We start from the raw sequence: 22,112 nt of genomic DNA, 5'->3' as shown, positions 1-22,112 counted from the left end.
AATCACCAATGGCTCCCCAGTCCACACAGTTGCTTAAGCTGGATGCCTGCAAGTCATCCTTGATACTTTCCTCTTCCTCATTCCTTCCATTCAGTCCAACACCAAGGCCTGAGTGTTCTACCTCCCAAACATTTCTCACATCCATCTCCATCTCCATCACCACCACCTGAGTCCTGGTCACCATCTTCTCTCTTTGGACTTTGGCATCTGCCTGCTGACTGGTCTCCCCACACCCATGCTTGCTCCTTCCAATCCACTCTTCACATGGCCCCGAAGAGAGACTTTTTTTTTTTGAAGTTTGTTGGTTTATTTAAGTAATCTCTACACCCAAAGTGGGGCTCAAACTCATGACCCTGAGATCAAGAGTCGCACACTCTTCCCACTGAGCCAGCCAGGTGCACCCCCAGAAAGAGATTTTAAAAGACAAATCTCATCCTGTCCCTGTCCCTGCTTAACTTTCGGGGGCTTCCAACTGCCCACAGACCATGTCCAAAGACTTTCCCATGACCTACCAGTCTAGTCAGTCTTGGACCCTGACCTACCTTTTCAGGTGAATTTCAGCCACTTTCCCCTCCCCTTTTTTTGGGCTCCAGTCACATGGAGTCTTTCCTGTTCCCGAAACAGGTCAAACTGTCCCTTTTCTTGGCAACCCTGAATAAATGGATCCTTTTGCTGTGTACTTCTTCAGGGGACTCTTCCCTGACCACCCCCTCCAGGTTCCATTGTCCCACTGCACCTGAGCTTTTCCTTCACCACACAGCCCAGGTGTGTGATCTATACCTTGATTTTCCTTGCTGTGGGACTTATGCCCCAGGAGGGCAGGCACCACCGCTGTCCTGCTCCTAGTGTCCCTCACATCCCAACCCCGGATGTGTAGCTGCCCACCATTTGGGGACTGTCTTTTTTTAGTGCCAAAGTCCAACAGCAGCCAATCTTTCAGTGGTTCTTAAAGCTAGAGTCCTGCTCTTTGGAGGAAAGGGTGACAGAGTTGACCCAGTTGGTCCCCTTGACCTCTTCCCTTGGAGCACCAGGCCAGATGGGAGCTCCCTGGATGTTTGGGAGCTTGCTTTATAAGCCCTGCCTAAAGCTGAAGTGTCATTAGGATGATGTGCTGCATCCCTGCCTTGTTCTCTTAAAAAGAAGTTTTGATGTTTTTAAGACAGGCCCTTCCCCACCGGCCCATTGTTCTTATTTGTTTTCATTCTCTAGTGTGCCTCCATTCACAGGAGTGAAATTGTTGAGAAGCTACTCAGTTCAAGAGCCCCAAACAGGGCCTTGGGTGGAGGGGGCTAGGAAGACCCGACCTGGTCTCGGGGAAACCAGAACATTCCAAACGGAATGTAATTAAGTATCTTAAAAATGGCCTAGGCTTTATGGGAGACAAACTGGTTGTGGCTGGCCCTCAAGGAGCAAGCTTTGTGGTAAAGCACAATAGATGGAACGGTTCACACAAGGGCCCCAAAACTCCTGGACCCACGGGTGGGAAGGAACAAAAGGCTGCCCACTCTGACTGCAAACACAGCAACAAGCTAGAATGTTCCTCGAAGAGGCGATTTCTTCTGCACACATGTGTCAGGGACAGTGTTTGTGTGTGCACATCTGCCCTTGCTAGGCAGGGCTTGGTAGACCAGGAACCACCCCGCAGAGAGACTTAGTACATCTCAGCTATGTCTGTCTTCAGAACCGATCTTTCCTGCTCTTTGTGCAACAAGACACACCTCTCCGAGGAAGGAGGAGGACAGGATTTCCATCATTACTACCACCCTATTAAAAACAACAACAACAAAACAACCGTGTAATTACTCTCTGCAGGAAAGGCGCACAAACAGGATGGGCCTGAGCTGAACCCGGGATGGGCCATCCCTGTAAAGATTAGGAAAAGGAACCTCCCCGCCATGCGCCGGCTCAGGCCAGGGCCTCTCCCAGAGCGCCAGGCAGGCTCGCCAGCCCAACTCCTCCGGTGGTAAGGAGGGTGCCGGCGACTCCTGGAGCGCGGGTTCCCAGCCCCTGCCGCCCCCTTCTCCCTCCGCCCCCCAGCACTCTCTGGACCTGTCTCCCAGGCCTCAGGTGTTGGCTCACGCCGGGCCACGAGCCCTTCCCTTTCTGGCCTGCACCTGGGGGAGCCTCTAGCCCACCGAGCACAGTCGACCCCGCGCGACAGGGAGCGCGCGCAGAGGGGGGCCGGCGGGCCGGCGTGGGGCTCCCCGGCTTCGCGCGCCCGGCCACCGACCCACAGCCCCGCCGGCTGTGCGCCACGCCCCCGGGCTTCGGAAGGCGCGGGACCCGGCGCAGGGCTTCTGTGAACTTGGAGCCTGGCGGCGCGAGGCTCCTGCCGGGGATGCGGCGGCAGCTGCTTCCTGGTTTGAAGCTCGCCGAGCGGGGGAGAGCGTGAGCCCGCGGAGGCGGGGGCAGGAGCAGAAGCAGGAGGAGGCGGGGGCAAGAGACGCTTGGGGCTGGAGCTAACCGGACGGGTCGCTCCGGCTCTCCAGGGAGAGGAGCTTCCCGGCTCTGGAGAAGGGGCGAGTCCTTTGAGAGCCCCCGGGAAGCGCCGCGTGCTGGAGAGGGACGGTCGGGCTACCCCGGCTCGCGGAGGGCTCGGCTCCGGGCTCCCCTCCTTTCCACCTCGCGAGGGAGGGGGCGAGGGAAGGAGGGGAGGGGAAGGTCCCGCGGAGGAGGCAGAATGACCAGTCGAGGGGGGCTTGGGCGCTGCTTTTCCCAGAAGCTGCTTCCACTCCTGCGGCTGCCGCGAGGGCTGGCTTGAGCTGGGGCTCCAGGCTCTCCCGCTGCGAGCAGGCGCGGCCCCCCGGGGCCCGGGCAGCGGCGCCGGCATGACGTCCGGCACCATGAAGTTCAATGGTTACTTGAGGGTCCGCATTGGCGAGGCTGTGGGGCTGCAGCCCACCCGCTGGTCCCTGCGCCACTCGCTCTTCAAGAAGGGCTACCAGCTGCTGGACCCCTACCTGACGGTGAGCGTGGACCAGGTGCGCGTGGGCCAGACCAGCACCAAACAGAAGACCAACAAACCCACGTACAACGAGGAGTTCTGCACCAACGTCACCGACGGTGGCCACCTCGAACTGGCCGTCTTCCACGAGACGCCCCTGGGCTATGACCACTTCGTGGCCAACTGCACCCTGCAATTCCAGGAGCTGCTGCGCACGGCCGGCGCCTCGGACACTTTCGAGGGCTGGGTGAGTAGCTGTGATCCCTCCCGGTTGTGTCCGCTTGACTCTTTTCCCCCTCCACTTTTCAAATCTCGCCCGGGTCCCGCTTTCCCATCCCGTTGTCGAGCTCTGCGGCGGAGGGAATTCCCTTCAGTTTTTGGTCCTCGCCCAGGTGGCCGCGGCGCTGGTGACGCGACCGCGGTGGGTGTGTGAGGGCTCATGTGTGTCTCCAGGAAGCCAGCCCGGACACGGTCCCCTTTTGGGATGGCAGCTTGGGCTAACGGGAAGTCAGGGCGAAGGCAGTGACCCCCCCCCCCCCCCCCGCCCCCTAGGCTCAGACTTTGGATAAGGCGCTCGAACTCTCCGCATGCGGGTAGTACAAAGGAAAGGCGAGTAAGATGTGATATGAAAGTGACTTGATCTGGGTAAAGTACTTAAAGCGCTTCTTAGGAGAAAGCCATACATTCTCGCAAGTATTATTCATAATGTTTATGGATACGTGTTGGTTCAGCTGCTCAGACGTGCACACGTGTTTCAGCATGCAGATCCATTACATCCCATGGATACATAGCCTACACTGGCAGGGATCTGAGCTCCTGGGTCTGCACGCTGGCAGTTTTATTGTTTAGCAGTTTTCCAAGGAGATGAGGTTTATATGTGTAAGTAACTTCGGTAGTTCTGTCACAACCTGAGAGGTGTGAGGCTTGCATGCGCAGTTTCTGCTGCTATTGGTCTGGGAGCTTTGAGAACTCCTCAGTAGTTTGTGGACCACCCCCAGTTCTCCCCATCTCACCTGCTGGTGTTTCTGTGTATTGACAAGTAGTTACCCGAAACTTCCTGCTTGCCTCTACTTTTCACATAGTTCCCATGAGACAACATTTGTGCTGCAAATTAAAATTTCTATTAGCACTCTACTCAGTGCTAAAATGCTTTTGCTTCTTATTCCTGGTACTGTCTTTGTGATACAGGTGTTCTTCCCACTTTTACATGATGAAATGATAATTATAATGAAGTGGTCTGGTTTGGCAAAGCAGAGTAAGCTATTTGAAGAATCTCAGGACTGTAATGGTTTAAGTTCAGAGGATGTCAGTTTTAAGTCCAAAATGTGAATCAGTATTGAAAACCTGTTTGAAATTAACAAGTGGTGGAATCAGATGGATACCAATGAAGACTCATTTCAATATTTTATACTTTGAGGAACTGGTAATTTTACCATATAGTCTGTAAAATTACAGATGGCTTGTAGAACTATCTTTTTTTTTTTTTTAAAGATTATTTATTCGTTTGAGAGAGAGAGCGAGCGCATGAGCAGGGAGAGAGGCAGAGGGAGAGGGAGAAGCAGGCTCCCGCCGAGCCAGGAGCCCGATGTGGGGCTCGATCCCAGGACCCCGGGATCATGACCTGAGCCGAAGGCAGACACTTAACCATCTGAGCCACCCAGGCGCCCCGAACTATCTTTTAAGTAGAAGAAAACATAATGACTATTTAATGAGATCATCACATTATATTGAGTTAATTTCTCTTCAGCTGAACTTTATGAAATTTAGAAGTGGATTGGAGAGAAATGGCTAAAATAGAGACATTTTATTCTGTAAATTTCCAAATAGAAATAGAGGTGAGCCTAGGAATCCAAATGGAATTACTGAATCAGTGTTTGATTAGGAGTTAGGTTGGGAAAGCTCTAGAGGAACCAGGTTCTGAAGTATGGTGGTACAGAATGGCCAATGGCTATTAGAAGCATCACTTCCTGGAGAGAACCTAGACTGGTCCTTCTTACCCCTGGTCTGCACCATTGAATCACATGGGGGGGCTTTTGAAAATCCCCACTTTTAAAAATTCTAAGCATCTCTGGCTGTGGGACCCTGGCTGGTATCAGTACTTTCAGGCTCCCAGGTGATTCCAATGTGCAATCAAGGTTGAGAACCTGTGGCCTAAATAAACACCGAGAGATTAGGACTGGAAGAAGATGATCCAGGTTACCTGACATGGTGAAGGTGTGCAGAGCTGCTTATGGTTCCACTGAATGAACAAAGATTTAAATATATTATAAATATCTCAATCTATAATTATCTGAATTAATTATACTGAGATGTTTAAGTAACACACTGGTGGTGTTTTTGAAAACAGGAACATTTGGTAGGCTAGGTCAGCATTTAAAAGACCTTGAAACCAGTGATTTACCATGCATTTATATTCAACTGTGGGCAGGGCAGAGTATTTCGTAAAAAGTTCTGGGTATTTTTTTTTTTTTTAAGTTTTGGGTAATTTGAAACAGGATAGGATAGATAGTATGAGTAGAGTGTTTTGTTAACTTTAAGAAAAATTTTGTTAGGAAAGTATTAGAAATGTATGGAACGCTTGTTTCTTAAAGGATTCTTTGTAGATCTAAAGGTGGTTTTCAAGTTTAGAATTACAGAAATATTTATTTATCTTTAGTGTATTGAAATGTGTAGTTTATTCAGACATTTACAAATAGAATATTTGATCTTACTCCACAATAGATTCACGTGGTGCAATTGGAATTACAAATCGCTGAACTTAAAAAAAAAAAAATCTAGTGACTTAATTTTTGCTAGTTCATGAGTAGACAGACAAAAACAGAAAATACATTTATCATTAGAATGAAACAGTTATGCATTCTGGCTTAATGTACTTTCTAAGTATCAAGAAGATAACATTCATTTTGTATGAATTTTTTTTAATATTACCTTCTAATCTTGATGAGAGAAGGGATTAGATTTATTTTAATGCAGTGTCTTCCTAATACCAACCATAATGCCTGACGTGGACTAGGCAGTTAAATATTTCATTCCTGACTATACATATTTCATTAAATCTACATAAAAACCCAAGGAGGTGGGTGGGATACAGCTAAAGAAGTTCTTAAACAGTAATTCACAGTGTTAAACTGTTCAATTAAAAAAGATCTCAAAGACCTAAGTTTCTATTTGAAACTAAAAGGAAGAGCAAGTGGAACTAAAAGTAAGCAAAGAAAGAAACGGTAAAGAAAGAAGTCAGTGAAGTAGAAAAGAGAAACAATAGAGAAAAATCAATGAAACAAAAAGCTGGTTCTTTGAGGGGAAAAACAAAACCAATGACATTAATGAACCTCAAGCCAGGATGATCAAGAAAAAAGAAAAGATGAAATTACCAAAATAGGAAAGAGAGAACATCATTATAGATCCTACAGACATTAAAAAAAGTAAGAGAATATTATGAATAATTTTATGTCAAATTCCACAACTTAGATCAAATAAATTTCTTGAAAGATACAAACTACCTATACTTACTCAAATAACTTGAATAGCTTTATGTTTATTAAGGTATTTAAATTTGTCATTAAAAACCTTCCACAATGCAGATTCAAGGTCTCAAGATGGATTTACTGGTGAATTCTGTCATATATTTAAGAAAGAAATAGTGCCAACTCTATACAACCTATTTCAGAAAATAGAGAAGGAAACATCCCAACTCATTCCATGACCCTTATACCAAAACCTGATGAAAACCTACAAGAAAATAAAACTACAGATCAATGCCCCTTGTGAACATAGATATAAAAATTAAATTTATAAATTTGCTTAAATTTTTAGCAAATCAAATCCAACAATATAGCAAATGGGTAGTACATTATCACCAAATGGGGTTTATAGCCAGGACTGCAAGATTGGTTAAACATTTAGAAATCAATCATTGCAATTCTTCATATTAACAGAGTGAAAGAGGAGATTGGTACGATCATATTAATAAATACAGAAAAAGTATCTGACAAAATTAAATATTCAGTTATGATTAAAACTCCCAACAAATTAGTAATAGAATGGAACTTATTCAGCCTGATGATGGACATCTGTGAAAAGCCTATAGGGAACATCTTAATGGTGAAAGAATGAGTGATAGTCCCCTAAGATCAGAAGTGGCAAGGATATCTGTTCTTGTCACTTCTGTTCAACAGTGTGTTGGAGGTCCCATTCAGTGCATTAGGCAATTTAAAAATAAGATTACAAAGGAAGAAGTAAAACTGTCTTTATTTGCAGACAGCCTTACTGAGTAAATAAGCTCCACTCATTGATGTCACACTATGGTGAATGAATCTTTCAAATAATTCTTAAAAACCTCTTTTAAGAGGTGTTATTAAACAGTTCCGCATAAGCATCACAGATTGGCCATATTTTACTTCTGTATGATTGTAGAAAATTCTAAGACATCTACAAAAGGGCTACTAGATCTAACAAGTGAGTTTAGCTAGGTCACAGGATCTAAACCAATCTACAAAAGTCAATTGTATTTCTATATACTATTAGTGGACTGAAATAGAAAAAATACCATTTATAAGAGCATCAAAAATATCTGAAATTGGGTAAATTTGGTAAAAGATATGCAAAACTTGTTCACTGAAAATGACAAAATATTGCTGAAATAAAGATCTAAGTTAATGGAGGGGGTACTGTGTTCATGAATGGGAAGATTCAATATTGTTAAGACCCCATTTCTTCCCAAAATGTTCTATAGATTTATTGCAATCCTAGTCAAAATCTCAGCAAATTTTGTAGAAATTGATAAACCGATTCTAAAACTCATATGGACATGCAAAAGACCTAGACTCATCTAAGAATAATTTTGAAAAAGAACAAGTTGGGGGAATTACCTCTCTGATTTTAAGACTTACTGTAATGCTACCATAATCAAGATAATGTGATATGCAGTAAAAAGAGTCCTATAGATCAGTGGAATGGAAGAGAATCTAGAAATAGATCCATACATGTATGATTGGTTAATTTTTTTTTTTTTCTGACAGAGATGCCAAGGCAACTTGATGGGGAAATAATCTTTTCAGAAGTAGTGCTTGAACAATTGAATAGCAAAATGCAGAAATGTGAGCATTGACCCTTACCTCATAACATACACAAAAATTAACTCAAAATGGATCATAGACCTCAACATATGAGTTTAACTGTAAAACTTCTATAAGAATACAGAAGAAAATGGTAGTGACATTGGGTTCAGCAAATATTTTTTAGATAGGACACAAAAAACACCAACTATTAAAAAAAAATCAAACTTGATAAAAATTAAGAATTACTGCTTTTCAAAAGACTTAAAGTGAAAAACAAGCCATAGATGGGGAGGAAATATTTTCAACATTAAATCAGACAACGGACTTGTAACATGAACATATAAAACAACTCTTAAAACTCAATGAGAAAAATATCCAATTTTAAAATGGGACAAGATTTGTATAGGCACCTTCATGGAAAAGAGCACATTAAAAGATGCTCAAAATCATTAGTCATCAAGGAAATGCAAATTAAAACCAAAATTCATGGAAAGGCTAAATTAAAAAGATAAACCATACCAAGTGTTAGTGAGGAAATGGAGCAACTGGAACTCCTATACACCACTGTGAGGAATATAAAATGGTATAGTCACATTGGAAAACAGTTGGTAGTTTCCTAAAGTGTTAAACATATACCTACCATGTGACCTAGCTACTCTTAAGTATCTACCAAGAGAAATGAGACCATTTGTACAATGACTCATACATGAATGTTCATAGCTGCTTTATTTGTAATAAAACTGGAAACTACTCAAATGTCAGTCAACAGTTGAATTAAAAAAATTTTTTTTACTGAAGTATAGTTGACCTACAATGTTATATCAGTTCCAGGTGTACAGCATAGTAATTTGACAATTCTATACATTATGTAATGCTCACCATGATAACTATAGTTACCATCTGTCACCATACGATGTTATTACAATATTATTATATTCCCTGTGCTGTATTTTTCATCCCCATGACTTATTTTATCACTGGAAGTTTGTACCCCTAAATTCTCTTCACCTGTTTTGCCCATCCCCACAGCCCCCTCCCGGCAACCACCAGTTCTCTATATTTATGAGTCTGGTTTTGTTTGTTTGTTGTTTTGTTTTTAGATTGCATATGTAAGTGAAATCATGTGGTATTTGTCTTTCTCTGTCTGACTTATTTCCCTTAGCATAATATCCTCTAGGTCCATCCATGTTGTTGCGAATGGCAAGCTATTCCAGTGTGTGTGTGTGTGTGCACCACATCTTCTTTATTTATCAGTGGATGCTTAGGTGGCTTACATATCTTGGCTATTGTAAATGCTGCAGTGAACATAGGCGTGGCTGTATCTTTTTGCATTTTCATTTTTTGGGGATACTCAGTGGTGGAATTACTGGATTGTATGGTATTTCTATTTTAATTCTTTAAGGAACTTTCATACTGTTTTCCACAGTGGCTGCACCAATTTACATTCGCATCACCAGTGTATGAGGGTTCCCTTTCCTCCACTTCCTCAACAACACTTGTTATTTCTTATCTTTTTGACAGTAGACATTCTGACTGGTGTGAGGTGAAACCTCATTGTGGTTTTGATTTGCATTTCCCTGATGATTAGTGATGTTGAGCATCTTTTTATGTGTCTGTTGGACAGATGAGTGATTAATGAATTGTGTACGCATACAATGGAATACTACTCAGTAATAAAAAGTGATGAAGCACTCATGCATGCAACAATATGGATGAATCTCAGCATAATTTATATTGAGTGAAAGATGCCAGACAAAAAAGACTCACACCATATAATTCCATTTATGCAGAATTCTAGAAAATGAAAACCAGTTTGTAGTGATAGGAAGCAGATCAGTGGTTGCTTGGGAATGGGGGGATGAAGGTGGATGGATTACAAAGACAGCACAAGGAAAGTTTTGAGGGAGATGAATGTATTTATTATTTTGATTGTAGTGATGGTTTCACAGTTATATACTTACATCCAAGCTCATCAGATAGTTCACTTTTACGTATGTGCATGTTACTGTGTGATGGTTATACGTCAATAAAACCGTAGAGGAAAAAACAATGAGGATTTTACCAAAGAAGATGTTAAGTAAGTGACTGAATTAGGTTTGAGCCAAGGCTGGCTGTTGAACACTACATTGCCTCTTCAATGTAGAAAATATTTATCAGAGTAAGAGCATAAAAAATTCTTTATAGTTTCTGATTTGGGGGACACAGTCTCATTTTCTAAATTGTCACTGCCAGTTTTTCTGTTTCTTCTAGAACTGGTTGATTTTGCACAACTTCTTAGATTTCTGAAAAATGCAAATTTGTCTATATTAAAACTTCCCTTCTTTCATGTACTTTCTCTTTATTTGCTGACTGTCCAAATGGGGACCAGCATCTAATACTTAATGCAGAACATAGCGGGGGGGGGGCGGGCAGGAGGAGCTGGAGGCTGCGTCATGGAAGGACCTTGGCGTCCGCTCAGGAAGGAAGGACCTGCTTGGCGGGATCTCAGGCTGTTTTCCTCGTTCACCCCTCCTGAAGACATTGTGTTCCCTACAGCATTGGAAGGCTGCTTTCTCTGAACTTCTCAGTGAGGTAACTTTTTGGTAGTCCTGTCAGGTGACATGGCCAGGTTTCCACTGGACACTTGTCAGTTGCATTTTTTCCTGATTCCTGGATCCAGGTGCATGAATTGAGAGCATTTAAGTTCTCCAGATTCATTATCTAGCGGTTCATTGTCTTTTGTACTTTGCAGTGCAATTATTTCTTTCTGAGCCAAACGGCTAGCAGTGTCCAATGCTGATGAGCTCATGGTGTTGAGGGGAAAGACATATTTTAGCATCTCTAGGGAGGTTTAGTCCAGTGTACAGGAGTTGTATTGGATTTTTGTGTCTTCAGGTTCATTGTAAGGATTTTGCTGCAGTGGGGCTGGCTGCTTCTCAACAGGCAGGTTGTGGCTCAAAAGCTCCCCCCTACAGAGAACATTTTCCTCACCATGTTATTATCTTGTCATCCTTCATGGCCCTCATCATCCTCTGAGATCATTTTGTTAATTTACTTATTATGCTTTCCTCCTTTCAAGTATAAACACCGTGAAAGCAGAGATTCCTCCTCCCTATTCATTGTTCTAAACCCAGTATCACTTATATAGTAGGCACTAAATATTTGTCAAAAGAATGAATTTCTTAAATGTGATTTTGGAGCAAGCAAAGTGTAGATACTTTGGGAACATCTTGAAACACTTTATTCAGCTTTCCAAAAGAAATAAAAGTCACTGGGGAGTGACCAATTATAATTATTACAGTGTCCCTTCTTAAAATCAATTAATGATGTATCAATAGGTACTTGAAAGATTGGACTGGATTTTTATGCCCTTTGAGTATGGTAATGGGTTGAAAACTCTGTGGATGAAAAATTCCTTGCTTTTGCTTCAGTTTAAAAGACTGATTTTTAAGCCTGTTAATAGGTTGTAATCTGTGAGCCCAACATGTTAAATTTGGGGCCGAGGCAAGAAGTAAGTATTCAACCTTGGAGAGTTAATGAGGTTGGTGGGCAGAATGTGAATCATTTCATCTTATGTAACTCTTTTGGTATCTAGCAGTTGTTCAGAATGATGATTAGTTACGATGGTAAAGTGCAATACATTTTTATGAGATGGGTAGCATTTACTTAGAATAAGATAGGTGCCTTGGATTTTCTGCAATCTCTCTCTCTCTCTCTCTTTTTTTTTAGATTTATTTATTTTAGAGAGAAAGAGAGAAGGCGCAAGGGTGGGAGGAGGGGCAGAAGGAGGGAGGGAGAGAGAGAGAGAGGGAGAGACTCTCAAGTAGACTCCCTGCTGACTGTGGAACCCTACACTGGGCTCCATCTCACTACCCTGAGATCACAACGTGAGCTGAAATCAAGAGCCAGATGCTCAACCGTCGGCAGTCTCTTTTCTATTTTTTGGAATAGAAGGACTAGAACCTGACTAGATCAGGTTCTCCTTTTGTGTTAACTGCTTATCTCTGTCTTATTAGAATATCATAAAGTTGAGGCCTGAGTGAAAACTCAGTGCCTTGACCACTCTTTTCCGCTGTTAACATTGCTGTATCCAAAATGAGTTTTCTCTCAATTGCCAAGCTGATGGTCATTCCTTAATACTTTCAGTGGTTCCCCCTTACTCTTGGATAAAGCACACATCTTTAAGATGGTGTAGAATGTTCTCCATGATCGGCCTCTGGTTTCCTCTTGAGTCTTCTTGCCCAGCTCTCCCCAACCCACCCTCTGCTCCAGTCACGTCTTTCATCCTCGAGGGCCAACAGTTAGTTCCTACCTGTGCCTCAGGTCTCACTGTAGACATCACTTACCCAGAAAACTTTTCCTGACATCCCAAGCCTGGGGCCTCCTCCTTAGTGTTCCCTCAGCATCCTTGAGATCTCCACTGCCCACCCTCCCCTCCATCCTGAAAGAGTAGACATATGGGATTGGGCTCTCGTCAAAGTATGTGATATTGGTTAGAGGGAGTTCAGGGTGTAGTAGTATGGGTAATTAACTAGGATTTCTCTCTTCTGCTCCTGGGGTAGCTACTCTAACAGACTATTACATGTGTCTGTATGAAATGCCAAGCCCTAGGTGAGCATTCATCCACCATTGAGCACATCCTATGTACTGGGCACTGTGCTCTACCCTAGGGAGGCAGGTGGACAAGACAGACATGGCCTCTTCCTTCATAGACCCTGGATTTTCTTTTTTTTCTTTTTTTCTTTTTTTTTTTATTCTTATGTTAATCCCCATACATTACATCATTTGTTTTAGATGATAGACCCTGGAGTTTCAAGGGGGAGAGGGGTTGGAGGAGAAAACCAGCAACCAGGAAATTACAGAAAAGAAGTAAGTACTAAGATGCTATGAGTACCTGGTTTGAGGAGATCAGAAACATTTTTCTGGAGGGAAAACAGCTGATTTTTAAAGCCCTAGCATAGATAGCCACAGGCCTGCTTCGATTAAATGACTGTGATGTATCATTCCTCAAAAGAAGAAAAGGAACTTTTGACCTGATAATGCTTTCCCAGGGAGACATCACAGGTGCCCTTTTGAAAGGTACATGTTCCTGACCCATTAGACATGTTTCCATCTTTGGAAAGTGACTAAGTTGTGATGCCTATGAACAGATGACCTGACCTGAAAGAACATTTGCCTCCCAAAGGCAGAACACAGTAACACCCTGTTTGAACCAGTAAATAGCTAAGCTTTGTACAGATCAGAAAAGAATCATAGATGTTGAAGCAGGAGGATTATCTAGTTCAGGACAACAACAAAAAGCCTGACAGGTCTTAGGCCCGTTGACGCTTGCAGATGAATTCATTTGGCAGAGATGTTTTTCATGTTGAATCTGAAGATATTTCATTCTGTGGTACTCCAGTTAGCCAGACCCCACCACTCCCAGTAACAAACTGGCCCTCTTTACTCATTATCTGCTTGGTTCTGGAGGTTTTTGAGTTTTTGAGACCTACTGTAGCTCAAGCCTTGTTTTCAGAATGTGGGAACGAAAGCCACGGCCACAGCATTACTGTTGCCTTGGCTCACAACACTCTTAACGTACAGATGTAGGTATACTTACTTAGATTTATTTAGATATCTAGTAATTTCATAAATACATTAAATTAGATGTATATTTATTTAGATATTTATTTACATTCACATATATATTTGTGTCCTAAAATTTTAGAGGAAGCTGCCTTATTAGTAAATATATGAGGAGTCAACTTTTTAAAAATATTTAAGTAATAATCTCTACACCCAACGTGGGGCTTGAACTCACAACCCCAAGATCAAGAGTTGTACGCTCTTCTGACTGAGCCAGCCAGGTGCTCCTACGAGGAGTTAACTTTGACTGCAAATCAGTATTATATTAATTTCCCAATTAAAAAAAAACAAACCTTGTAGTTCATTATAGAATTTCCAGCAATATGTAAGTGCTGTGCTATAGTGGGAGTCAGGAAAGCTGGGTTCAAGGTGTGGCTTTGTCATCCATCAGCTGTGACCTTAGGCAAACCTGTGTGTGTCAGGGTCTCAGTGCCCCTGGTTTAGGTCATGAGGGGGTTACACTAGAATATCTAAGGACCCTTCCCACCGGTACAGCCTCTGCCTCCACGTGTTAGGCAGTTCCATCATTTCTTTTCTTTTGGAGTGATTGGTTTGGTTTTAAGCAGTCAAGATGAATTACGTCTTACCAAAGTTAGTAACTCCTAAGAATTGGTCCAAATCTAAATTGCTCGGGCTTGAGGAGGATTTGGCTCATGTCTAAATGGATTTTAGCATTGATAGTGATGTTGGTGTTATTTCCTTGGTTTAGAATCAGCCTTAAGGAATTACAGTGGGTCCTCATGTCAAGCCACAACGGTTATATTTCTTGATTTACAGTAATGGGCTCCTTATCCTATGGGACAGTTTTAAGTTATGTCCCTGTTACTTGTTGGCGGAGAGAGACTGAGAATCCCACTGTTCGAGCTGTTGCTAGAAGCCATTCTCACCAGCATGGTAATTAATGCTCTGTAGTCACAACATGTCTGTAGCCACCAGTCTATATATTCACCTTAAGTGATGACAAATACTATAAATCACTTGTAGAACAGACATTTTAATTAGATGGAGGAATGAGCCCAAGGGTATTGGCTATTGTAGTGTTGAAGTGCTGTGTCAAAGGACTTTATGAGATGGGAAATTTTTGTTGAGAATCATGATACTATCCAGAGAGACTTATCAAGATTATTATTTTGGTGTACTTTGGTATACACAGCAGTGATTTTCAAAGCACGAAGGACTTTTTAGTAGAAAGACCACTTAATAGGGGACTCATCAGCAGTGCTTTTATTAAGTGCTGCCTTCTGGAGAGTTCCTTCAGTTTTACATAAGCTTTACCCTTGCACTTTACAGGGAGAGGAATGCATACAAGTTTTAGTTTGTGCTTGTGGTAAAAAAAAAAAAAAAAAAAAATTAAGAAATTTGCCAGAGGATAGAACCATAGCCAACATGAGACCCTCATAATTACATTAATAAAATAAATCAGAGGGGGCCAGTGTGGGCATGTTCTAGACCTAGCCCCTGTTCTTTAAGGACATAAACCAAAACCCCAAAACTGCATTTTCATTTGTAAGTCATATTTATCTCTTGTACTTGCATAGCACTGTTTCTGGATCTTTCTCATAGCACTTAGATGTGATGTTGTGCCTCTGTCCTCACAGGAAGCCTTGGTATTCTTGTCTGTGATGTCATAGGGCCCCTTCCCCATAGGGGCTCCTTCCCCGGTTCCATTGGACAATGAAAGTTTTGCTCCCTTCTGAAATATCTTCTGGAGACTATTCCGCTGATGCTCAGATTTGTTCTAAGCTCTGAAATTATTTTTGGAAGAGTACATAAGGGTCATAAACATATTAGCATAATTCCCCAAACAGAATACATTTATTAACTTGTGAGCTGTGGACCTCTTAAGTGCTTTATTATATTTTACTGTTGTTCTATCATAGTATGGAAGAGTTGAGAACAGATTCTCAGCAGAAGCAGTGCATCTGAAAGTATTTTTGAGCTTTCAAAAGCTCTGGATCCTTTTAGTGCCCTGGATCCTTTTAGTGATGATGAAAGCTATGGACCCTGTTTCTAGAAAAATGCATATATGTGCATATTGACAGTGTGCTGGGATCAGTGTCACCAGGTTAGTGGTCCCCAAAGCCTGATGGTGGACACAGAGCTTCAGGTTAAGAAACCCCAATTGAAAGGTGTAAAAAATAAGGCTTTCATTAATTTCTAATTCCCAGGGTATGGTTCTAATATTTTCCCCTGTATTTGAGGGCATTTTCACTTCAACTAATTATAGCAGACAATTAACTAGTTGAAAAGAAGAGCTATAAATTTTAGAGAAAAATACGTGCTTTAAAAAATGTATTCTCACATCTGGCTCCTGGTGCAATATGCTAGATGATGACCCATTTTAAGATTTATTTGGTTGTGTTATTTAGGTATTTTCAAAAGCCTCTATTTTTGAAGGGGTTTCTTTGAGGTTTGCAGTAGATGAAAAGTTAAAAAAAAAAAAACACCTAAAAAACTAGGACAGTTTGACTTTGGCTTGTATCTTTTGTTAATATCAACCTTTTGCCTATAAAAAGACATAGTATTTATCTGTATGCTTAAAACATTTACCCTCTTTTGGAGCTGTATTGGGCATTATGGTGAGCCATTGTGTTAGTCCAAGACAAGACGATGGAATCAGTGATGCTTGTCTGCCCCTCTTGTCTCGTGACCCCTGGTCTCGTATGGTCTGGGTCCTTCTGACCCAACGAGATTTTCCAATCTTCTCTTGAATTTCGGCTCACCTCACTGACACCGTGGGAAACGACCCTGATGATGGTAGAAATTGAGCTGAATGGAGGTGGTCCAGAGGGCAGCTTCCTAGTTCTGTGGACTTGAATCCAAGAATCCTCCCCGACGCCACCACTGTGTGGGGTGGAGGCAGCAGAAAAGCCACTTAATCATTCGTAGATCTTTACTGGCTCCTGCTGTGTGCCCAGCTCCATTCCAGGTGTTCCAGATAGGACAGAGAACACAACACCCGGAATCTTGGCTCTCACAGAGCTTCCGTCCTAGTGTGGAGAGGTAGATATTACACAGGAAAACAGGTGATTATGAAAATAACAAATGGTGGTTAGGTGCTCCCTGGGGAACAAAAAACAGGGTGATGTGGTGGAGTGTGATGAGATGACTGCTTTACCCAGAATGGACAGAGAAGGACTCACAGAGAGGGAACATTTTGGCTGAGACCCGAGTGATAAGCACCCAGCCATATGAACCTTAGAGAAAGCATCCCAGGCAGAGGGACCGGCTAAGCCAAAGGTCCAAAGGTAGGAACAAGCTTGATATGTGGAGGAACAAGAAGGAGGTAATGGAGAGAGGGTAGACTCGGTGTTACCAAGTTGAGTGCATTACTCCAGCTCTGCTACAGTGAGCAAGTCCTCCATCTCTGACCATTTTCTCCTGTAGACAATGGTGCTACTGTTAGCTACCTTCTAGGATTGGTGTGAAGATCAGATGTAATACATTAAAAGTGCCCAGCACAAAGCCCCTCAAGAAATGGTAGCTTTGGTTACTTTTAATCTCCCGAGGATATTCATATTTTAACAAGGGCCTTCTGAAAATAATCATATTGGCCAAGGAAAGACATTCAGATGATTGCATTTGAGACAATGGGGGTGACGACTTACATTTCCTGGGGATAGAGGAGGTGCATCTGCTTACTCTCTGCAGCACCGTATTTTCTCAAGGAGAAAGAAGACAAAGATTCTGAAGTTAATTCCACATTTTTGAATTATTGAATGATATATTTTCTGTAGACTCCTACATATTAATGGAAAGTTTCAATTCTTAGAAGGATAGGATAATTATACTGTGGTGATATAATTGATAAGGCCTTCTAAGTGTTTTTATTTTATTTTTACAAAACTATAAACTTATGGCTGAGAATTCATAAACGTGACAGCAATCAAAGGAAATAAAACCTCAGAAATTATGAATAACTAGATACAGTTGGTTCTTAACTACTGAAAGCCTGTTTACTTTATTGACTATAATTTTGTGAATTAACTCTGGATAATTTTGAATAATGTCTATTTTGGCATCTCCTTGACCTCTAGAGTATTTCTGACCTTCCCTTCAATATCCATTTGGTCTGTGTTTATGTAAAAAGACACATTAGCCTTTGCCTAAGCACATAAATTAGGATGCAGGATCTACAATTACAGAGTAATAGTACAAAGTACAGGCTTTGAGGAATATTTATTGGACAACTACCATAATTATCAGTGCATCATAGTGTGATGGTTGGGTGTCAGCCAGGTTGGGGTTCAGCTATTAGTTCTGCGTCTCATTAGCAGGGGCCATTGAAGCTCTCCGAGCCCCAGCTTTCTCGGCATAACACAGTAGCTGCCTCCCAGGCTTACATGAGAACATGGTGAGGACTTAGGTAAACCATGGAGCATAGGGCATGACACATAGCACCGCAGAAAATTATCATCCGTGTCCCCATAACCACCACCACCACCACTCCTGCCGGTGCTTAACTATGAAGTCACAGGCCCAGCTTTTTCTGAAATTAACTCTGAAAACAATAAGACACTGAATTACGTAGAATTTTAGAGTTTTTAATTTTAGAGAATTCAGAGCTGAGAATTTCGAGTTTTGAGATTTTAGAAGGGATTTTTGAGTCCAGCTTTTTTTTTTTCTTTTAAGATTTTTATGTATTTATTTATTTGACACAGAGAGAGAAAGTATGAGCACAGCTGGAGGAGTGGTAGAGGGAGAGGGAGAAGCAGACTCCCCACTGAGCAGGGAGCCCGGGATCCCAGGACCCTGAGATCATGACCTGAGCCGAAGGCAGATGCTTCACCAGCTGAGGCACCCAGGCACCCCTGAGTCCAGCCTTCTTACTGTTTTTGCTTTTTTTTTTTTTTTTTCTGTTTTTGCTTTTTATTTAAGATTCTGAACAGTAAATCAATAGGATGGTTACTGGTGGAAGAGGGGATGGTTTCTTTACCCTGGAATCCTAGTGATTTCGGGTAAATTTTGTACATACGTCCACTCTGAAAGATCTTACAAGAAAGATGGGGAAATGAAGCTGGGAATACTGTAGCTACAATGTTGGCCAAAGTTAGTTTGTGAAAAGCCTTGAAATTGAGTCTGTTGGTTTGCTCATTTGATATTGGACAGATAAAAGATTCTGAGTTAGTGTGAATAACAAATCAGAAGGAAGTTGTAATACTCAGTTGCAAAGGAGTGAAGGAGCCCTTTCAAAAGCTGAAGTGAGTGCTTTTATTACTGTAGTTAAGGGAAATGATGGTAAGTAGTCTCTTTGAGTTGGCATTAAAAGATGTTTCCTTGATTTAAGTTTGAACATATAATGCTAGTCATTGGATGTAAATTGTTCTTTCATGCTTTCAAAGAGGAAAACTACAATTTAAAAGTGCATCATTTGAATTTTGGGATTTATGGATGAAATCAAGGGGCACCAACAATTTTGATTTGGTTTGCAGAAAAATATGAAGTCCTCCCTCCCCCACACTGACTCATTTTGAAGGTGATTTTGCCCAGTTCTAGCTGTTGACTGGCTACTTGTTTTGGGTCCTAGATCTTTCATGGTTGATTTTAAGCCTGAGGTTTCTGAAATGTACATATTTAATTTTTCAGAACAGAGGTTGCATTTGCTCTATACTGAGGCCCAAGAGTGTTTGCACTGATGTTAACACAGTCTTGGTTTTGGGTATTCAGAAGCCTTAGCTCATCGGCTATGCAGAGAATATATTGTTTTTGAGTCTCCCTGCTGGGCCCGCTCGGCTGTCTTGTCATGCACATCCTGTACTTGGGTTGTGGTTGTATTGATTTGCTGGGGCACTGCTCTTGCAAGTGTCTGGGCGTGAATGAGAATGTGTTGGGTGTCTGCCCTCACTTCCACCGGACCTGCTACTTGCAGCCAGCGGTACCACAGTCTGTGTGAGCGCCTCTCTCAGGGCCCCTCAGCTTCCCCCCCACCTGTGCCTGGCCAAGTGCCCTGCATGCAATAGGGATTCAGGAAACATTTGTAGAATGAAGAAATTCCTCATGGTTTTCATGTCTTGAGTCTGATTCGGGAGTCAAACATTGTCATCCACTTTTGCTAAAAGATTTTGTCTTTAAAACATTCAAATTTCAGCGGCGCCTGGGTGGCTCAGTCGTTAAGCATCTGCCTCCCACTCAGGTCATGGTCCCAGGGTCCTGGGATCGAGCCCCGCATCGGGCTCCCTGCTCAGCGGGAAGCCTGCTTCTCCCTCTCCCACTCCCCCTGCCTGTGTTCCCTCTCTCACTGTGTCTCTCTGTCAAATAAATAAATAAAATATTGAAAAAAAAACAGCAGAAATTGATTTCTTATAGTTCTGGAGGAACTCTCTGCTTTCACTGTCTTAACCATATTGTGCATATGCCAAGACCTTTGTCTCCCATCTTTGTCCCTGAGCCTGATTCTGCCTCTAGGACTGGGGCAGCTGAGGGCAAAGGGCTTTATCCTCTGTCTCCTTCAATCCTCACAACAGCACATGAGGCATAAACAGGTACCATTCCTTCTGGAGGAAATTGTGGCTTAGGGAGGTGCCAGAGCAGGTCCAAAGTCTCACATCTAAGGCTTGCTGGGAAGATCTACTTGGACGTCCGATAGGCGTCTTTGGGTCAGCACTGTCCACGACTAAATACTCCATCTTTCCCCTTCACCTGCTTCTCTGCCCATTTTCTTAGAACTAGTCTCACCATTGTTCAGTCACCTAGGCATCGTTGTTGAATTTTCTCTCTTTCACCTGTTTCCCCATTTCAGTCCATTGCCAAGTCCTGCTGAATTAGCTTGCTAAATACTTCTTGACTCAATTTCTTCTTTTCCACCAGTACCACACCTGTTTAGGCCCTTGTCCCGTGGACGGATGAGTGCAGTAGCTTTGGAACTGGTCCCCATGAGTCAGATCTTATTCCCTCAAATCCATCTTCCACAGAGCTACTTGGATGAGCTGTCAAAGCTCAAGCCTAACCTCTCTCCTGCTAGAAATCTTTTAAAGGCTTCCCATCGCCCATAAAGTTCAGGCTTCTTGGGAGGATTCCCAGGAGTCTGGTCTCACCTACCTCCCCCATTCCATCTCCCACCTTTCCTTGTCTCCACTTCATGAACTGGGTACAAACGAGCAAGTTAGGTTTTCTTGCTTCTGCCCTTGTCTAACTCATTTCATGTTGGGGGAGGAGGGCAGGTATTCCTTTGTAATTTGCACAGAGGACTCGTTATATAACACTAGAAAAGATAGGAGGGATGAAGGAGGTTATATAGAAAAAATATGTCCCTCTCTTTGGAACTGCAAGCACACCCACAAACAGGCCTGAGCCCGCATATGCACGTACCTACACTTCCATGTGTCAGCTGACAGCATTCCCTGAGCACCTGCTATGGCCGGGTGCTGGATGTGCAAAGTTCAAGTTGCTCACCTTGTGAGGAAGACAGCACAAGCCCGCTGTTTTATGAGAGAGTAGTTGAGTTTAGGAATAGAGATAGGTGCAGTAATAGAAATGAATGTTATTGGATTGCAAACCTGGGGATTCAGGAAGGACTTCCTGGAGGAGGGGATATTCGACTTCAGTCTTCAGGGTAAGTCAGTATTAACTAGGTTTGAGGTGGTACAAATACCTTTCCCCATTTCCCCCTTGGAGATTTGTATTTTTCCCATGGAATTTTTATCTGTGTGGGTCATTTTAAGCAGGGCTAACAATACTTAAGTGCTTTTTAAAAGCGAACCGTACCTGGTCCATACCACTGGCAGGAACAAATTTCATGAGGTCCGGGGCATTGTCTTGGTCTTTTCTCATTTATTCTCAGTGCATGGCCCCTGGTAGGTGCTGCATAAATGGTTGAATTGGATGCCTTGAGGTGAGGGGTGAGAAGAGGTTGTCCTCTTTCCCCTGAACGTGGTAAAAGTCAGTGTCAGTTGAGGCTTGTGTGTGGGTGACCCTGTGAGGTGCTAAGCTTGGTGGCCCGCCTCTGTAGTAGATCTCATGGGAGGGGCATGTCTAGGTGTCCAACTCTGCTCTGAGCCCCAGTGCCAAAAGCTCACTTGCAGGTGAAGGGAGGAGTGCCCTTTTAAAGGCTAATCCAGTAATTAAATTCAAGCAGAAGGTTGGTGAAGGCGGAGCTAACTCGTTTATTAGCATATAATATGATCAACCTAACTCATATAAATGTAGATTGTTGTGGTTTGTCCTTTCCCGACTGCAGAAGAGCTCTGGAGAGATGCCCTTGATTAGGAGTTAGTCAGTGAGCTGCTGCTTGAAGATCTGAAAATGCCAGACGGTGTCATAGCCGCAGGTTTTAGCTTTCATTTGCGTGAGAGAGTTTTGTCTTCTGTGTGTGAGCTGAATGTCTGTTCTGGGCTTAGGCTCTGAATCAGCCGCCCCAGACCCACCATTCCATGGGGCTTTGTCACGGCGCCTGCCAGTGTGAAGCCTGTTTTTACAGAGCCCCATTTCCACCAGAAGAATCGCACCGTAAGTGTTTCCACAGGAACTCTGCCCTTCGCCACTTGTCACTGTTGTGGCTGCCGGGCTCC

General features: G+C 42.9%; 1 protein-coding gene across 2 annotated transcripts in view; it reads left to right on the top strand.

Moving 5' to 3' along the window:
- Nucleotides 1-2,215: 2,215 nt before the first annotated feature.
- Nucleotides 2,216-22,112, top strand: part of PRKCH (protein kinase C eta) — a 220,720-nt gene continuing 200,823 nt past the window's right edge. Inside the window, exon 1 of one of the 2 annotated variants that reach the window (XM_034992244.1) lies at nucleotides 2,216-3,191. In XM_034992244.1, coding sequence (XP_034848135.1) covers nucleotides 2,829-3,191 — 363 coding nt within the window. In that variant the 5' untranslated portion in view covers nucleotides 2,216-2,828. The remainder of the gene's footprint in view (nucleotides 3,192-22,112) is intronic. The other variant, XM_034992245.1, reaches the window with a different exon arrangement.

The sequence above is a fragment of the Mirounga leonina genome, unplaced genomic scaffold, assembly GCF_011800145.1.
Source record: "Mirounga leonina isolate KUSES-001 unplaced genomic scaffold, KU_Mleo_1.0 Mir_82, whole genome shotgun sequence".
Classification (NCBI taxonomy): Eukaryota; Metazoa; Chordata; class Mammalia; order Carnivora; family Phocidae; genus Mirounga; species Mirounga leonina.
The sequence above is the reverse complement of the archived record's forward strand: the minus strand, read 5'-3'. Positions and strand labels throughout refer to the sequence as shown.